Source organism: Bos taurus, chromosome 4 (assembly GCF_002263795.3).
Source record: "Bos taurus isolate L1 Dominette 01449 registration number 42190680 breed Hereford chromosome 4, ARS-UCD2.0, whole genome shotgun sequence".
In the NCBI taxonomy this organism is placed as follows: domain Eukaryota; kingdom Metazoa; phylum Chordata; class Mammalia; order Artiodactyla; family Bovidae; genus Bos; species Bos taurus.
This window is the reverse complement of record NC_037331.1, coordinates 101602788-101621231: the sequence shown is the minus strand read 5'-3', so window position 1 is coordinate 101621231 and position 18444 is coordinate 101602788. Positions and strand designations below refer to the sequence as shown.

Sequence of the window (18444 nt, the reverse complement as noted above, 5' to 3'; positions counted from 1 at the left end):
TGTTATAGATCCAACAATCCAAGCAGAGAAAAATTGACTTTTAGGTAAGCAAAATATTAATTCATGATTTTAAGGCTTAGCATTAATGCCTAATAACAATTTTGCAAATGTTAAGGGATCAGGGTAAATCTATTTACATGTCATCTGATAATAGTGTAAAATTTGGCTCCCGTTTCCTAAATCTTCATGGTCTATTGCTCAAACAGCAGGCTAATTGAGTCATCAGTTAAAAATACCATCAGTAGGAAAAGTGGACATTGTGACCCCACTGGGTTTCTCTCTGCATTTCTGGGAACGTGTGCTCATATGGCAGGTCAAGGACAGTCACCTCCAGCACGCTGTAGACAAACAACGGAAGTAAGTAAATGTCACCAGCTCCATGTGATATCACCTTGATCCCCCATGCAGAGGAACTGGTTTCCAGTGGCACTTCAGGGTTCCGGTTTTGCTGTTGTCTTTGGCGATTAGTCTCCTGAGGCTTCATCCCTTCTTATCTCCACCTTTATTCTTGCCAGAGTGGTTCTCTGGGTCCTAAACCCCCACCAGAGTCTGTATCCATTTTATAAGCATCTTGAGCAGATTCTAGTCCATCCCACCTCCTGTCTTAGCCATCGCTATTGCAAAACCCCCATGTTCATGAGTGGGACAAATCCAGGCCATGAAATGGTGAAAAGGGAAAGAAGAATCCGTCCAACATAATGGAGTTTGGTCCAGGTTGGGTCTTGTCTAGGGGTTCCAGATGTCAGGTCTTCCTGCAGCCACACGGGGGCAGCAGAGGCGCAAAGAGCATTGGGTGCTTGTGATGAGAAGGGCTCGCTGCCTGCCCCCTTTACTGGAAAAGGGTGTCTCCTTCCCTCTCCAGGCTGACCCTGCTGTATCATATATTTTAAACCTAAAAAATAAAACCCACACACATGTAATATATGCCCATTGTAAAAAAAATTTTAGAAAATACAGTTAAAAAAGAAAAGAAACCCCCCCAAATCTTTTCACCCAAAGAAATGTTTACATTTTGAACTGGAATATTTTATATGTATGTGCTTATGTTGTACATCCTCTTCTGTTAAGAACCTTCCCCATTTAACAGAAATCACTGGCCATACTGGCCATATATTTTCGTATCAGTAAATGTATTTCTACATAATTTTATTTCTGTCAGATTTTGATGAAGAGCTGTTATCTGCAGAGCATGGACATAAAGCACATCTGATTATGTGTGTGTCAGGAACAATCTGTGCTTTGCCAATTGTTTGTATCTTTTAAAATAATGAGTGTTAATTGCTTGGTCGTGCACAACTCTTTGTGACCTCCTGGACTGTAACCCGCTAGGCTCCTCTGTCCATAGGATTCTCCAGGCAAGAATACTGGAATGGGCTGCCATTTCCTTCTCCAGGGGATCTACTCGACCCAGGGATTGAAACCAGGTCTACAGCATTGCAGGTGGATTCTTTACTGTCTGAGCCATCAGGGAAGCCCTTTAAAATAATGGCCACGACTATATTAATATGATGTCGATTATTATATAATATGAGTTAGAGAGCCCCTGTGTATCTGAGCTGGGGTCAGCATATCTTGAGTTCTTCCCTGAGAGCCAATGGTAGTTTTCCTTCTATCTTCTTCACTGTGGGAGCTTTTGCCAGCAATTCAGCCAGCAGGAGATTCCACTGAAAACACAATCTACCTCGTGCTTATGGTGCTCTGCTTGCCCCTTGACTGGCAGGCACTTCCACTGTGGTTCCCCAACAGGCTCTGTGTTCAGTCTCCTCCCTTTTCCAAACTCCTGGTAGACAACCAAGCCTTTATGGTGAAAATGGTTAATACTTGATTAACCTGCCATCCTCTCACAAGCAATCTGATGAGGGGCCTCCTAGATCATAATCTGTCGGTCCAGTAGCTTTTCGTGTGTTTTGGCTTGAGAAGCCAGGGAATAAAGCAGAGCTGCTCTTGTGCAAACAGGGAAGGGCCCGCCTTCCCCCCGACTTCCTCTCCCTTCTCCTTCTGTTCCTGCCAAGGGCCTCTCCTTGCCCAGAGGACACCGTGACCGGAGTGACCAATTTGAACCTTGGCAGTCTGCCCTAAACTGGTCAGGAGGAGATGATGGTGTGGGCCTGTGGGAGGGGGAGACGTTCGGGCCCTTTATTCATGGCACCGAGTGACTGGCCCAGTGTTTGAACTAAGTACAGAGCAGGGCCCAGTGGACACACACCTGTGTTTGTGTCCTGTTCGCGCTTCTTACATTACCATCCTTCGGAGGTAGGCGGGCGGAGGCAGAAATGCTTACCAGACGTGGACAGGATCCTGGCTACCCAGAAGTGGGTGGGATACCTGGGTGCCACTGTTTCATTTGGCATGACCTGGCAGGAGAGGCAAGTGGGTGCTTCACTGTTGGCCAAACTAAAGAAAAACTGCCCCTCTTTACATTTTACCGCTTCTGAAGCCTACAAGGACTTTCATCTATCCAGATGAGAACGAGGACTCAAAGCTGGAGTCAGTCCTGAATCTTAGGGTAGTACTGGCCCCAGCAGCAGTCAGGTAGCATGTTACTGGCTTCGAGGTGAAAAGGCCCTTTTGCCTGAGCTCAGCAAGCTGGAAGGGGGTGGGGACAGAAGAGGAGACTTCTGCAGCCTTTACCACTGGAACCTTGGGCAGCTGGAGCAGTGGAAAGTCACCTTCACACTTGTCTGTAAGGCGATCTGCTAATCGCCTACCACCAGGAAATGTGTGAGCCAGAGAGAGATGGTTTCCCAGGGGGCCCTCCTTCCTGTGCTCAGTCGGGAAATACTTTTGCTTTTACAAAGACCAGGCGAGACTGCGTGTGATGTCTCCTGGCCTTCCTTGCTTCTCATTCGTCTCCAAGCTGCATGACTCATTCTTGAGAGACCCTGTCTTTCCCCCACTTTATAGCCTTTTCTTCTACACAAGTGATTCGACTAGCCCATTCCTTATAGGCATCTGTGGCTCAGTTTGCTCCTTTCTTGTCTAATTTTGCCCTTGAGCATCTACAGGGCTGATTTGTAGACTCATAGGAGCTTAGACGTGAGAGCTTGTTTGGAGGTTCTAGCAGGGGAGTGCAGCTACTCATATATTCTTGATCGAAGACTGGTCCTCCTCCATCAGAGATGGTTGTCCTCTTCGACTGATCTCGCATCTTTGAGAGGGTCACATGTGGAGCGATGAGAGAGGAAGGGGACACCTGCCTAGCCAGCCAGATCGGCCGAATCAACCCTGGCAATCAATGGAGAGACCAGAGTTGCAACCAGCTCCGGATATGGGAGCCCTCATATCTGGAGCTCAGACTTGAAAAATACTTTAGAGATCATCTCATTTAATTGCTAATCACTTCATTTCACAGAGCGGGCAACTGAGGGCTGGTGAGGTTAAGGTCATCCAGACATTTAGAGTTAAGACGGGAACTGGGACTCAAGCAGCTCATTTTTCCAATGGTCCCTTCCTCAGTCACTCCTACCCCTGTTGTGCGCTCTCTCCAAGGACCAATGCCTTCCTCATCACAGGGCCGACCTTGGATCCGAATGAGAGGGCCCTGCTCAGGACCCACATTTTAGGAGGCCTGCTCTGGTTTCCCCTAGCAGGCCCCTCCCAGTAGGATGAGGAGTCAGCAGGACCAAGGCAATATGTCTGTCTGGAGCTCTTAACCTGGCCCGCAGGGAGCTTGAGGGAGCAGGCCTCAGGGGTACCTGTAGGCAGTGTTTGCAGGCCAGGGCTAGGATATACGACATGGGATGTGGGCCTCACTGGTTCCCTTTCCCTGGCCCTCACAGAAGTGAAGGATGTGCTTGTCCTGACCTGTATTTGTGTTCTTATCAGAAACAAGGATTCCTTAGTTTTCCTCCTTGACCTTCCTCGTAACTCTAGTCCTCCTCTCTGTCTCTGCTCTTCTTGTTCTTTACAGTCTGCATGCGATTTCTGAGAGAGGTCTTTCCAGCCAAGCCCACTGGGCTTTGGTCATGTTCTGCCTCTCCTGATTTGTTTGTTTAGCCACACAGTCATGTCCCTTTGCACCAGTTTTGTCTGCTGGCTCCCTCCGAGCTATTATGGTTTTCCCTGTGTGATGTCTTCTCTTCTCTTCCACTGTCCGTAACCAGCTGGTCCCCCTCTCCTGCTGTGCATAGAGAGGCTGTTAGAGTGCTGATAAATGACCCAAGTCCAGGAATGACCCTCTGTAGACCTATATCTTGGTTTAAATCACTTTTCATTTCTCCGTTATCTCTAACTTCTGGCTGTGTGAAGAGTATAAACTTTTTTTTTTCAGGTGAAAACATTACAAACTTCAAAGGATTGTTGATACAAGGCTGAGTTTCCCAGAGAGTTTAGAAAGGCATTTTAGTATGATTTCATGGTGAAGTTACACATCCCTCAGCCCCAGAAAACGTTCTAGAACTCTCTTTTTTGTGATCTTGGGCAAGTAGGTGGTAGAATATTTCAAAAGTGCCTCCTGGTCCCTGGAAAATAAAGCTCCTTGGAATGTGGCAATTGCACAGTGAGAAAAGGGAGACCATTTGTATTTTTAAAAATTTAGACCAGAACCCCATAAACAGCCTTCAAAACTTAAGTAAAAGGTCATAAATAAATGAATATTTATTCAAAGTTCAGGATTTTAGCAGAATGTGATTATCTTTTGTGTAAGAGTTTGCACCTTAGTATTTAAAAGTCTTTGTGGTAGTTCACGAGCCTCCTTGGAGAAGGAAATAACAACCCACTCCAGTATTCTTGCCTGGAGAATCCCATGGACAGAGGAGCCTGGCGGGCTACAGTCCATGGGGTCGCAAAGAGTTGGACACGACTGAACAACTAGCACACACACGAGTCTCCTTAAATATTGTTATGCAATATTTGGCATTGTTATTAACAATATATCCTACCAGCTCGTCTCTCTCCACCTAAGGACTTTGAGGTACACGTTTCAGGTTTGTAACACCTCCCTCCTATCCCTCAGGTCTTTGACACTAATTCTGGAAGACTGGGGTGGATGTGGAGGGCTTTAGGTGGGATTTTGCTTCAGAAGAACATGGATGCCTACCTCTTCCATCATGAAGCCATATAATAGTCACTCATAATAATTTTTTTTTTTTGCATAAGCACTGTAGTTAAATAACACTTAGACTTTTTGATCATATCATTTTACATGTTGTGTAACGACCCAGATACACCACACATACATCACATACATAACTAATACGAATCTTTCACAGATAATTACTTATTTACTATGTGTGATGCCCTCAGATAGTGTGTGTTTTATTTGATTCTGTTTCATGGAGAAGGCAATGGCACCCCACTCCAGTACTCTTGCCTGGAAAATCCCAGGGATGGAGGAGCCTGGTAGGCTGCAGTCCATGGGGTTGCTAAGAGTCGGACACGACTGAGCGACTTCCCTTTCACTTTTCACTTTCATGTATTGGAGAAGGAAATGGCAACCCACTCCAGTGTTCTTGCCTGGAGAATCCCAGGGACGGGGGAGCCTGGTGGGCTGCCGTTTCTGAGGTCGCACAGAGTCGGACATGACTGACTCGACTTAGCAGAAGCAGCAGCAGCCTTAGAAAATACATCAGTCACACCCCAGTTGTTTCCACAGCCCACGAATGGTTCATGATTTGGAATTTAGAACTTACTGCTCTAAGTCATTCCATAAGGGTGTAAAAAAAGTTTCTTCATCCCCGTGGGAGGCTGATGCACCCGGAGTGGTTCACTCACACACACAAATGTGCGCACACACATCGTAGCACAGCTGGTTTCACTTCTGAGAAAGGCGTGTCACAGGATTTGATGGAAAGTGTGTTTATAGAGAGGACCTGCTTGGCAGCTCCTAGCACAGCAAGTAATTGGGAACCACCAGTTTATCCTTTTCCCTGGGTCCCAGTTTCTGACTCCAGTGGGAAATTAGACACTAGAATGTTCAAAGCACAGGATGCAGCCACTGCATCCCTCTTGTTCTCTCTTGCTCCCTCCTCTCCTCACCCCCACTGTTTCTATTAAATAACAGAAACAGAAGAAAACAAAATGAAACCAACTACAAGAAAACACACGAGGCTGTTGATGCATTTCCCAGTTTTCATGAGACTGTGTCTCACACTGTCGGCTACTTTCGAATGTTTTGCCCAATTTCCTTTGATCCATCTCCCAAGATACAGGGTGGTGCTTTATTTTGGGCGAGGCTGGCAGCTGCCTTCAACTGCTCTTTTCCTTGGAGCTATGCGAGCACAGCCGTAAAGTTTATTTTTACATCTCACCACAGGACAAAAATCCACATTCTCAATCGAGCTCTGGACACTCCGATTTAACAACTTGTGAAAAATTTCTTGGCCCAGATAAACATCTCTCTAAATTAAGACCTTGCTCCCGGAAGCCCAAGAATTCATTAAGCCATAATTAGCCATGATCACTGATGATTTAAAGTGCAGTAATAAAGGAGAAGTTTTTACCGAGTTCTGAATGCATGGTTGGAGAGTCTGTCCTATGATTGACTTTATATAGCTTTAGTTTTAAAATAATTCTTCCATTTCATCTGGTGCCTGCCTTTTCTCCAGCCAGCCCTTTATGCAAGCAGAATAACAGCTGTCATCAGAGCTCCCAGGGCTGCAGGGCATGGCATCTGTCCCAGTGCCACCAGGGAAAGTACCACGTCATCTCAGACCAGCGTATCAGCCCTGAGGTCCCAGGCTTTCCCATACAGAGTCATCAGTGGAAAGAAACAGCAAGCACTCTGCAAAGGTGTATTTGTTCCAGTAAAGCCAGAGTACCCCAGACAGGGATTCTCTCGTTATTCTGTTAGCTGGTCAAAGGAATTAACTTTGACCATATTATTCAAGTCCCGAGTTTGGGCAGCAGTTCAGAGGACATTGCTGAACATTGAACTGCTGCCTAAACTCAGGGCTTAAGTAATATGATTAAAAGCACACAGCTGTGGTACTGAGATCTAAATTCAGATTTCTTATCCTGAGAGTTCATCGCCCTATTCTGGTGAATATTACTGACTTAGTAATTTGGAAGCCATCTCATCAGCTCTCTTGGTATCCAGTGGAGGGACAGGGCTTATAATTTCCATTTTCCTAAACAAAGCTCAGGTTTGACTTCCTGATGCTTGACTTAGGCTAAGGAACACCCATTATTCTTTTATCCATCTCTTACATTTTATCTTGTCATTTCCAGTGATCTGCCAAGAAATGTATATTTTACCTTATTGCTTTTATTTGTATCAATATCACGGAAACTTCGTTAGTACATATTGCATTGCCATCGGAGTCATTGTGGCCCTTCTGTCTGTAGTTTCAGATCAGATCAGATCAGTCGCTCAGTCGTGTCCGACTCTGCAACCCCATGAATCATAGCACGCCAGGCCTCCCTGTCCATCACCAACTCCCAGAGTTTACTGAGACTCACGTCCATCAAGTCAGTGATGCCATCCAGCCATCTCATCCTCTGTCGTCCCCTTCTCCTCTTGCCCCCAATCCCTCCCTTAGTCACTGAAAGTAATCCTTTCTTGTTTAACAGTGGACATATCTCTTGACTGTGCTGTTGTCAATATAATATTTTTTCAGGGGCCGTGCCATACAGCTTGCAGGATCTTAGTTCTTTGACCAGGGATCCAACTCAGGCCTCAACAGTGAAAGCAATGGGTCCTAACCACACGACCACCAGAGAATTTCCTCAATATGATATTAATGTCACTGGATTTAAGAAAAATCTACTTAACTGAGAAGTCTTTTGATCATTAATTTTATTAGGTTATAGGTTGGGGTACCATGCTGTACTGAATTGGAAAGTACGTGAGCTATGGAGTCAGATAGATATGGGTTTACATCTTTGGTCTTCTAGTTACCAGTTACATGTCTTTGAGACATTTATGTAGTATCTCGTATGAAGTTCTAGAACTCAGTCGGTGGACACTCAATTACTGATAATTTTCTTTGGTTATGACAAAAAATGAGTGTTTCTATTGTGTGAATGTCCATGAATTTCCAAAACTTCATTGCATCATGGAAATCTGTTTCGATTTTGGGGATGGATGAGCTAACCTGCTTTCCTTGGGTAGAATCCCTCTGTTGCTGATGGATGGGGCCTTCAGAGCGTCAGCCTTCCCACCAGCTTACCTTCACTAATCTGAGCAGGAGAAGCAGCAGCAAACAGCACATTGTAAATTACTGTTGCTTTCCATAGAAATTTCAAACTGAAAAATCTATTTTAAACTACATGTTTGCTTATCTTAAAGAGTTGCATTATAAACTGTTAGAAATCAGGGGCCATTAAACAACGATTTTCATTCACGGTGGATTCAGCACATAATTATCTTTGAGTTTGGAAAGGATGTGCTGATGAATGCCAAGTAAAGCATCGTACACCTCTAAAGATACAGGCCTCCCTGCTCACCCAGTCAGACCTAGATGGTCCTTCTTCCAAACTGGCAGCATTTACACCTGTGGCTGGGGGCCCAATTTGAGCTTCAGGTACTATACCATCAGGGCTTAGGTGTGTTGGCCTGTTAGAGGTCTGCCTTCAGGATGAACTCTTGAGCCTCCTGGGAGACTCTTCATCCTAGGGATAGGGTCCCAGACCTTGTGATCCCAATCAGAAATTGGAAGGGAGGAGTGATTCCAAGTATTGCATGGAACTGGTTTCCTCAGTAATTCATGCTCTCAAGACTGGACAAGAGGCAGGGAACGGGTGGGAAGGTTGTAGGGACTGTTGGTAAAAATGGAAATGGTGGTTTCACTTTTAAAAACACCTTAAGAGGGACTTTCCTGACTGTCCAGTAGTTAAAACTCCATGCTTCTAACACAGGGGGCACAGAATTGATCCCTGGTGGGTGAATTAAGATCCCCCATGTCCGCCTCCTGGTGCAGCCACCCGCTAAATAAAATAGAATACCAGGACATTACATTTTTAAAAAATTCACACCTGAAACTTCAGAGCAAAAGTGAATGGCTTTGGTAACATCTGTAAATCTGCTGTCTAATGGAAGTCTGGATGAAGGGATGACCCCCTACCCCACCCTAAACACAGCACAGCTGAGCTTCAGCACCTTGGTGCTGCAGTGCAGGCAGCAGGGTGCCCCGTGGAAGCTGGGGGTGCCCATCAGGAGTGGCAGCTGGCGGTACAGACATGGCCTTCAGCAGGCCACCAAGGAAACAGCGAGGCCCCTTTCTGTAGTGTAGCTGCTGACAAAGAGCCTGTTAACTGGTACATGAGAGGAGGCCAGAAGACGGGAGAAAAGGTTTGTGCCGTGCAGTCAAACGTGGCTCTTATCTGTGGGCTCACCTTTGCATCTGCCCCCAGGATTTCCAGAAATATAGCAGGGAGACCCCAGAGAGGCCTTTGGGGCTGGCACGACAGACGGTCGTCAATAAAATGCATGCCATTGCCTGCCAGATGTCAGCTCTGCCGGAAGAAACGTTCATCCAGGAGGAGCGCGTGTCAGAGGTCACTCAGCTCTCAGCTTTGAAATGGCAGCCGTGCAAGAAGGCGGTGCTCTTGGGAGTTCTTGGGAGAAGAGAGAAAGCGTGAGGAAAGGAACTTGCTGCATCATAAGATCCTTTAGCTGCAAACTTCTGATTTTTTTTCTATCTTACTGACGTATAATTGACAAGTAAATTTGTGAGATATTTAAAGTGTACAGCATAATGATATGCATATACATTGTGAAAGGATTCCTCACGTTGAGTTAATGACCACGTCTATCACCTCACCTACTTACCTTGTTTTGTTTTTATTTTTTGGTGAGCACATTTAAGTTCTACTCTCAGCAATTTTCAATTATATGATACAGCGTTATCCTGTGTGTGTGTATGTGTGTGTGTGTGCGCGTGCGTGCACGCGTGCACACCCCGTCATGTCTGTCTTTGCAACCCCATAGATGGTAGCCTGCCAGGCTTCTCTGTCCATGGCATTATCTTGGCAAGAATACTGACGTGTGTTGCTATGTACTCCTCCAGGGGTTATCACCTGTAGTCACCATATTTTGCACTAGATCCTCAGACCTTATTTATTTTAGAGCCAAAAGTTTGTGTCCTTTTACCAAACTTCCTGTCTCCCATTCCCCCAGCTCCTGACAACCACTTTCTACTATGAGTTCAACTCTTTTTTTTTTTTTAAAGATTCCACGTGTAAGTGATTCCATATGGTATTTATCTTTCTTTATCTGGCTTATCTCACTTAGCATAGTGACCTCCAGGTTCACCCATGTTGTCACAAATGACACAATTCCCTAAAGGAGAATTTAAAGTCATCACACCATTAGTATTACTCAGCCTTGAGTAACACACAGAATTCTTTTAAAGAACATATTGCTTGAGTATATATAAATGTAAACCAGTCTATACTACTTTTGGTTACGCTTCTAGATTACTATAAAGCAAGAAAACATACGACTAAGTACTAAAAAGACCTCCATATTAATAGAATTTAATGATGTTAAATAATGGGATGAATTTTGTTTTGCTTACATTAAGACCACTGTTGGGGCTTCCCTGGTGGCTCACACAGTAAAAAATCTGCCTGCAATGTAGGAGAGCTGGGTTCGATCCCTGAGTGGGGAAGATCCCCTAGAGAAGGGAGTGGCAGCCCACTCCAGTATTCTTGACTGGAGAATCCCATGGACAGAGGAGCCTGGTGACCTACAGTCCATGAGGTCGCAAAGAGTTGGACACTACTGAGCAACTAAACACACAAACACACACAAGACCACTGTACAAGGTAAAAATGTAGATGGAACCCCACAGGGGTTGTTCAGTTCAGAAGGCCTGTGCTGCCTGTGCTGTGGGCTCCAGTTCTGGCCCTGCTCTTATCCATTTAAGCTAGAGCAATATCATTCTTACAGCCAACCTGTCCCTACCTGGCTTAAACCTGGGAGAACTCATTTCATTGGTACTGGTCATGGGTGGGGAGGTTGAGGGAAGCTGCAGACTTGGGAATATTTTGCTTGTCTGCAAAATGGGCTGCAGTATCTGCAAACACCCAGAATTCATCTGCCAATGAGTGATTTGCTGATGTTTTCCAGTGAATTTGTCTGGCTTTCTCGTGTCACCCTCACAGCATGAATTTTCTGAAACTCTTTGAGACTCAACAAATCATCTGCTTGAAAAATCTCTCCACTTTGCCAAGGGCCCTGGGCTTGGAGAAGAGGGATGGGGGCAGGGAGCAGCCTCAGCTCTTTACGCTGCTCACACAGAATCCATCCCCAAGGCTGTAATTTGGGAGCCCGGGCTGGGAGATCCTTTTCTGTGGCTGCACTGTTCAGAATTTGCAAGGAATGTCACTGTCTGCTCCTTTTGTGACCTGATGTCACCCAGAACAGAACATACTATTCTCATCCCCAACCCTTCCCCTTTTAAGGCTGTGTGCAGTTGTCCCATTTGGGGCAGAACTCTTTTTTTTTTAACTCCTCCTCTCTGTGTTTCCCTGGAGAAACATCAGAACCTGCATCAGAGCATGGCTTCTGGGGTCCTGGCTCTGAACCTGTGTCCAGCTGAGCCGGCTTCTTTGCTCCTTCGTATTTGGGCTTCATTTCTGCCTGTCGAGGTGCTGTGAGCCTTCAAGGACCACAGTCTTGAGAGGCCTGTGGCTGTTGGCCTCCCTGCCCTTCCTGTTTTCCTCTCTGTCTCTCGCCTTCTCTTTAGATCTGCTCTCTAAGCACTTGCTGCTCAGTGATACTGCTGGCCACCCCTTCACTTGTTCTCCGCTGGGCATCTCCTTCTCCACGCTTTTCTCCTTTCTTGCATCTTCTTTGGTATTTCTCTTCTCCTGGGTAAACGAGTTCTTCTGTGTCACCATCCCCAACCAATTCTTGCTTCTTTTTTTTCTCAGTGGCTGACAAACAGATCCCGGGATGATCAGGGGTGATTTGGGAGCATCAAGGTAACTCTTAGAACAGCATAGAATGGACAAGCTGCTCATGGGGGCAGATTCTGAGCCCCATAAGCTCTGCAAGTCCGGTGCTGGAAGACAGTGGTGTCTGTGTCTTCATCAGAGGAACCTTTTTCTTGGTACTGTGTTCTGATTCAGACACAAAGCCACAGGAGCCTCCCTGGAGCCTGGGGAGGAGATCACTGACAAGCGTTCTCTCTCTGAGATGCCCTTCATGGTTTTCATTTGTTGTGTTTGCAGAACTCTCCTGCAGCAGCTGCAGAAGCTTCAGACTTTGGTGATGGGCAAGGTTTCTCGCACCTGCAAGCTGGCCGGCACGCAGACTGGCACATGCCTTATGGTGAGTTTCCCAAATGAAGAGCACCGTCACCAACCCGGCCTACTCGCCAGGCTCCAGCCTCTCCCCAGCTTGCCATGTCCAAGTGCTGGGGGTTGGAGGAACCACAGCTCACTCCGAGGCTGTTTCTCTCCTATGATGTGACAGCGAATGACCTGGGTGCGGTCTGCTGGCCTGACAGAGGAGAGTCGTCTTTCCAGACCTCCCAGGAGCTGCAGGTCTGCAGGTTTGCTCTGTGCATCTTAGAATTGACAGCTCCCACGTTCTGTCCTCACCCTGCAGGTCGTGGTGCTGTGCTTTGCCGTAGCATTTGGCAGCTTCTTTCAGGGCTATGGGCCCTATCCTTCTGCCACCAAGATGGCCCTGCCCAGCCAGCATTCCCTGCAGGAACCCTACACATCCTCTGTGGGTAAGACAGCGCTTAGCAGCTGGGGAGGTGTCTTGTTTCTTTTCTCTTTCATTTCTCAAAGCTTAACTTTCTGAAAGAAGTCTTATGTGAAAGTCTAATTTTTTTTTTTTTTCTGATGGGAGAACTATATTAAATCATTTGGTTTGAAATAGCTCTACGTAAGCCTCCTTGGGTACAGAGCAGTGGTCTCAAAATCATTTCTCTATAAAAACGCATATATATATATATATATATATATATCCATTCCTTGGGAGGAGACAATTCAAAGTCACTGTTCCCTCTCTCCCATAAAAAACATTGATTGAATAGCATCAACACAAGCATCTGCCCCCAAATTACTGAGTGTGTAGTAGCTGTTATCACTCTGACCTCCAGGATTTTGCAGGAAGTGTCCTCGGCTTCTGCTTACATGTGAAAGCCTAATGTTTAAAGGTGGTAAAAGTGTAACTTCCCCACTGAAGGGAGGAAGAGGGCCATGGGAAGTCTGTTGCCCAGGCCACTTGTTGGGTCTCCCCTTCTGCCCCTCACACACTGGGCTGAGACACCACTGGGAATTCTCTAGAGCTCCACAGTGCATGGCTTTCAGACTTCTGCTCTAGACTGTGTTCCTGGCAGATTCTGACACCTTCTTTTTGAGTTCTGATGTGGGGAGGGATGTGCATTTGCAGGGAAGGTGCATTTGTTGGGGAGCCGTAAATTTTCCATCACATTTTAAAGGAATTCCACTCAGTGGAAATGATGTTACCACAGTAAGCATCTGTAAAGTGACATGAGACAATCAGCCCGTGTTACAAAATATAATGCCCAAGATTTAGAGAATTTGGAGACACGGGTGTTAGATGTGATAGTCTCATCTAGATCAATGATCTCTTTTAAGTATGTGGTAAATAAAGGGATGGTATGTAGGGATCATGAAATAGATACATACACTAGTAAGAACAAGTGTGGAATTAGGGGTACTGGATTTTGAGGGTAGGCATAATTTTGTGGTTCTGAAACATCTGAGGTACGTGTGTCTCTGCCAGGTATATGACAGAAGGTCCAGCATTTCAACAAATAATTTCAGTGGTCTCCTGGGGAATTCTTTTTTTTTTTTCCTCCAAGGGCATATATCTCTAAATTTAAATGAAAGTTGATGAGAGCAAAGTTTCTATGTTGTAGAAAATTGCTCCCAAGCCATCTAGCTATGCAACTATTCTATAAAACAAGAGTGTGTCTCCGTTGTTTGATTTATGGCTTTGGCCTTGTGTCTCCTCTCTAGTTTCTAAATGAAAACACAGTTTTCTGCCCTTGTACCTTCTCCTTGCGCAAGACCTACTCATTGAGGATGCTTACTTTAGCTGAGTCTGGACACCTCCAAATATTTGACTCCTCCAGATGGTTGTGAGGGGGTGGTGGTGGTGGCCTGGAGGGGAGTTTTATTTTCAAAGCAGTGGGGGTGGCAGCTTGCTTCCTGTGTGTTTGTTCTTCTATTGTTCTTCCAGCACTTTATAATTGGTATCATTTTTCAACACACCAAACTCTGAAATCCTGAAGCCTTTATAGAAAGCCAACTCCAGTTGGCACCCTAAGTCCTGGGCAACAAGAACCCGTGAATTATCATCTTCTCCCCGCCCTGAGCATCTAGGGGGAGGTGTGATGTAACACCTGTTACTTTACTTTGTTCTCAGTGAGATCCAGGAACCTGCTGATCTATGAGGAACATTCTCCCCTGGAGGAGCCACCCAGTTCCGCCTCAGCTGGGGAGCTGGGACGCTGGGACCGAGGCTCTGCTCTGCTCAGGGCAAAAGGGCTGGAGTCCAGGCCGGACGTGGATCTTCCCCATTTCATTATCTCAAATGAGACCAGCCTGGAGAAATCAGTGCTGTTGGAGCTGCAGCAGCACATGTAAGTCAAACAGACACGGGTTTGCCTCCTCTAAGGCCCCAATGGTGGGTTATGAATCAGCAAACTGCAGCGTGCAGAGTAGACTTTCCCATTGGCCTGGTCCAATCCTTGGCTTTTTCAGGACCTATTTCCAGCACCTGGGCTCTGGAGAGTCCATTGTCTGTCAACAGCTGGCCCTCACAGAGACTGGGGAAGAGACATGGTGAGAGCTGGCCCCGTATCTGCTATGCCACTGGGGAGCTGGCAGTGGAGACCCCAATAATTGGGGAAAGGGCTTGACTCCCTTCCTCCCTGTCTTCTTCCTCTCCTCAGAGTCTCACAGGTAAACATACAGTCCAGTAACAGCAGTGTACTTGCTATATAAATGCTGCCTCAAGGCACATTTCCAAGCTTCCTTCCAACTAGAGATACATATATGTCACGTTATATGTCAATAAGTAGTTTTATGATTTACATGTAAATAAACATGCATTAGGGCTTCCCAGGTGGCGCTAGTGGTAAAGAACTTGCCTGACAGGGCAGGAGACATAAGAGACCCAGGTTCGATCCCTAGGTCAGGAAGGTCCCCTGGAGGAGGGCATGGCAACCCATGCCAGTATTCTTGCCTGGAGAATCCCATGGATAGAGGAGCCTGGCGGGCTACAGTCCGTGGGGTCGCAAAGAGTTGGACACGACTGAAGTGACTTAGCACACATGCAAACATGCGTTAATTATACTTAGATAGTTATATATTAATACTGAAGGACACTTTGAGAGGCACTGTTCTTGTGTTTCTATTATTGAAAATAACATATATTTGTCTCCAATTCTCCATGAGTTGTTTCCTTTAGATAGTTATGAGGAAGAGTCCTTGTATAAACATAAAGACTTGTATTCTGCTGGGGATTGTTATCCTGCAGGGGAGGTACCTGAGCACACTATGTGACATGGGAAGGAGTGTCTGCATACAATCCTGGTTATACGTGGTGTGGTTAGTGGTCTAGCAGAACTCGTGCCTCCTAGAGATAATGCTATTCCAATACAAGTAGGAAAGTTTTTGTTTCACATTTTTTAGCTTTCCTCCCCTAATGCTGCATTGGACAGTTTGTAATTATATATACTTTTATATATTTATATTCTACATGCATATGTAACATTTATAGCACTTATTATTTTAAGAACTAGGTAAGTGTAACATATAAATCCTTTGAAATACTTTACAAGGTTAGATATTACTATTATTTCCTAGAGAGAATTGTAGAAGCCAGAGAAGACTACTCTTGGGAGCCAGAAAAGACTTAACCTTTCAGTAACTTGGCTCATGACAAAAGTCTTCTCTCCGCTATTCAAGGCCCCATTGAAATCCCTCTTGTTCTGGGATGTCTCCCTGATACCAGAGTCCTCATCACCTTCCTCTGACGGCCTACAAGATGTTCTAGGCTGTTACACAATGTAATAATGTATTTATTTTCTGTGTTATATTTATTGTTATTTCATGATAGTTTGGGGTTTGTTTTTTTAACCTTCATCTAGAATCTTTTAATCTGTATAAAGGTTTCATCTTTATCTAAATTTTTTTTTAAAAAAATGTTTATTCTAGACTAAGGATCAGCCTTTATCCTTTTATTTTCTCCTTCCCAGGGTTTAGCATGGGTATTTATCCTCAATAAATACAGTAATTTTAAGCAAAATACAAGGAATCAGTATCAAACCACCAGGTTTATCCTTTGGGTTGGGATGTCTCCTTTGGCATGAGGATAAAGGAGGAATGTGGACGGTGGACAGGCAGGTAGCAGGAGACCTTGGAACAGAGAAGTGCTGCTGGGAGGGAAGAAGACAAGAGGCGTGCGTGGGCCAGCCTGCTGAGTCCAGTCATGGGATGATTGTGCCACCCTGCCAAGCATGATGGTGAGACTTCTTTCTCCTTCTGATGCTTTCACAGGGTCAGCACCAACCTGGAGGGGAATGAGACACTAAAAGTCGTAGAACTCGACAGAAGAGTGAACGCCACCTTTTAAAGAGGCTATCACCACCTCCCTCTGTCTCTTCACTTAGCCTTTACCTCTCCAAACCACCTTTTGTCATAAGCTTTTCCTTTTTGCCCACCCAATCTGGACGAAAACCTGGACCGCCGGTCCTGGCTCTGGATGGGAGGACGGACGGACGGCCTGGAATTTCCGCCTGCGGTGAGAGAGCACCTCCCCCGGTCCCATGTCCCTCCCTGCAGAGGAGCCCGCCCCGTCCCTCGCTTACTGCCATAGGCAATTATCTTCGGTCGGGGTGGGACAAGCAGGCTTGTTTCTACCGACAGTGCCAAAAAGATACGGCCCGATTCTCACCGGGGTGGGTGTGACCGCCTCCTTGAAGAAGAGCTGACTGTTGTTCACTCGAGACCCCACAAAAATACCAGGATGCTCTGGCGAAGCACTGACTGACGTCCTGCCTTCCTCAGCCTGGCTCTGCGGTGCCCCGCGGGCGCCCCCTGCCGCTCTGCCCGGGGCCCCGGCCCAGGGCCCCTTCGCTGGAGCAAGGCGCCCCTTTCGTACTCTCAGGCCGCAAGTGCAATGCCTGAAGGAATCAGGCTTCTCTACTCCAGGCAAACCTGCCCCACCACGTTGCTTGTAGGATTTCACAGTCTGTGTCCCCACACGCCCCTAGTTCTGCCTCCCTGGCTTCTCCTCCCCATTTGTAAATAGTATTTATTAGCTTGCAGAGGCTTCCCTGGGCGACCACTGAAGACATCCGGACGCCTCCCCTCCAGGCTCACAAGGTCCTCTGTTGGCCTGTGGAGCGAAGAGGGCGGCCTGGACTCTGGGATTCCCCATTCTTCCAGGCCATGTTTTGTTTTGTGTTTTCTTCTTTTTTTTTTTTTTTGCTGGAGGCTTCTAATTATAGTTGGGGAACCTCCCTAAGCACGTGTCCTCCTGAAGCATGAACTCAGAGAAGACGGAGCAGGGCTCAGGTCTGAGGCTCTGTGGACAGGTGCTTTTTCTGCCCTGTGCCCATGCCAGGGAAGCCCTGACCCCAGGCGTTTCAGACAGCCATGCTAGCCCAGTTTTCCCCACCTCCCCTGACACGTCTGCTTTCCCTTCCTCTTCTGCCTCCATACAGAGGGCTGGGCCTGAGGCCTGCTCCTGGGGTCAGAGCAGGCGACATTTGTGTATCTGTCTTACCTTTTCTAGTCAGGTTTGGCCACTTTGCAGCTCACCCAAAGAGACACGACCTAATCCCCCAACCTACTTCTTTTTTTTAATGATTAAGAGTAACTTTTGTAGTTAAAAAAAAAAAAAAACTTTCCTCTTTCATACAAATAAGAAATAGAAATAGACGTTTTATTGTATAATGTAGAAGGCTCCCCTTAAATGTTTTTCCCTAGCTTGTAAAAGATTTTGTGTAAGAAATTTGCTCACATTTTGTTTTTTATTTTTAGAAGTAGCTGAAGCACATTTAGTTTGAACTCTGTTGTCTCTGATTTTCTCATCTCTTTTGTCATTGGAACCTGTACGTAGGAGAGATTAAGCCACTCCTGGGCCCTCTGTTCCATACCAGCCACAGAATTTGGCGTCATTAACATTTGCCATGAGACCTCATAAGCAGTGGACTCATTGGACACGAGTCTGAGCAAACTCCGGGAGATACTGAAGGACAGGGAAGCTTGGTGTGCTGCAGTCCCATGGAGTTGCAAAGCATCAGATACGACTTAGAGACTGAACAACAATGAACTCATAAGCAGATCTGGTACCTTCAGGGCTCACCGTCAGTGATTCCTCTCTCTCCCTACTGTGATGGAGAAAGTTCCGACAGGGAGATGGCCAAGTTCCTCTTCTTGGCGCTGTGTAAATCTGGATCAGGATCACAGTGGTCGCCTCTCGCTGTCCCATCCATTGGCCAGCAAAGGGTGAGACCAGACAGGCTGTGCCGTGTGGAAGGAGGGTTGCTAGTACATGCCCTGTTC

At 46.2% G+C, this 18444-nt stretch overlaps 1 protein-coding gene and 1 non-coding gene across 2 annotated transcripts in view; both read left to right on the top strand.

Moving 5' to 3' along the window:
* Positions 1 to 17764, top strand: part of CREB3L2 (cAMP responsive element binding protein 3 like 2) — a 126044-nt gene extending 108280 nt beyond the window's left edge. Inside the window, 4 exon segments of the mRNA NM_001102533.1 lie at positions 12118 to 12217; positions 12497 to 12623; positions 14294 to 14510; positions 16432 to 17764. Of these exon segments, the coding sequence (NP_001096003.1) occupies positions 12118 to 12217; positions 12497 to 12623; positions 14294 to 14510; positions 16432 to 16507 (520 nt within the window). The 3' untranslated portion in view covers positions 16508 to 17764.
* MIR12013 (microRNA mir-12013) lies at positions 6829 to 6893 on the top strand. The gene has a single exon (NR_162353.1). It is a non-coding gene; the product is annotated as a microRNA mir-12013 (primary transcript).
* Positions 17765 to 18444: the final 680 nt, after the last annotated feature.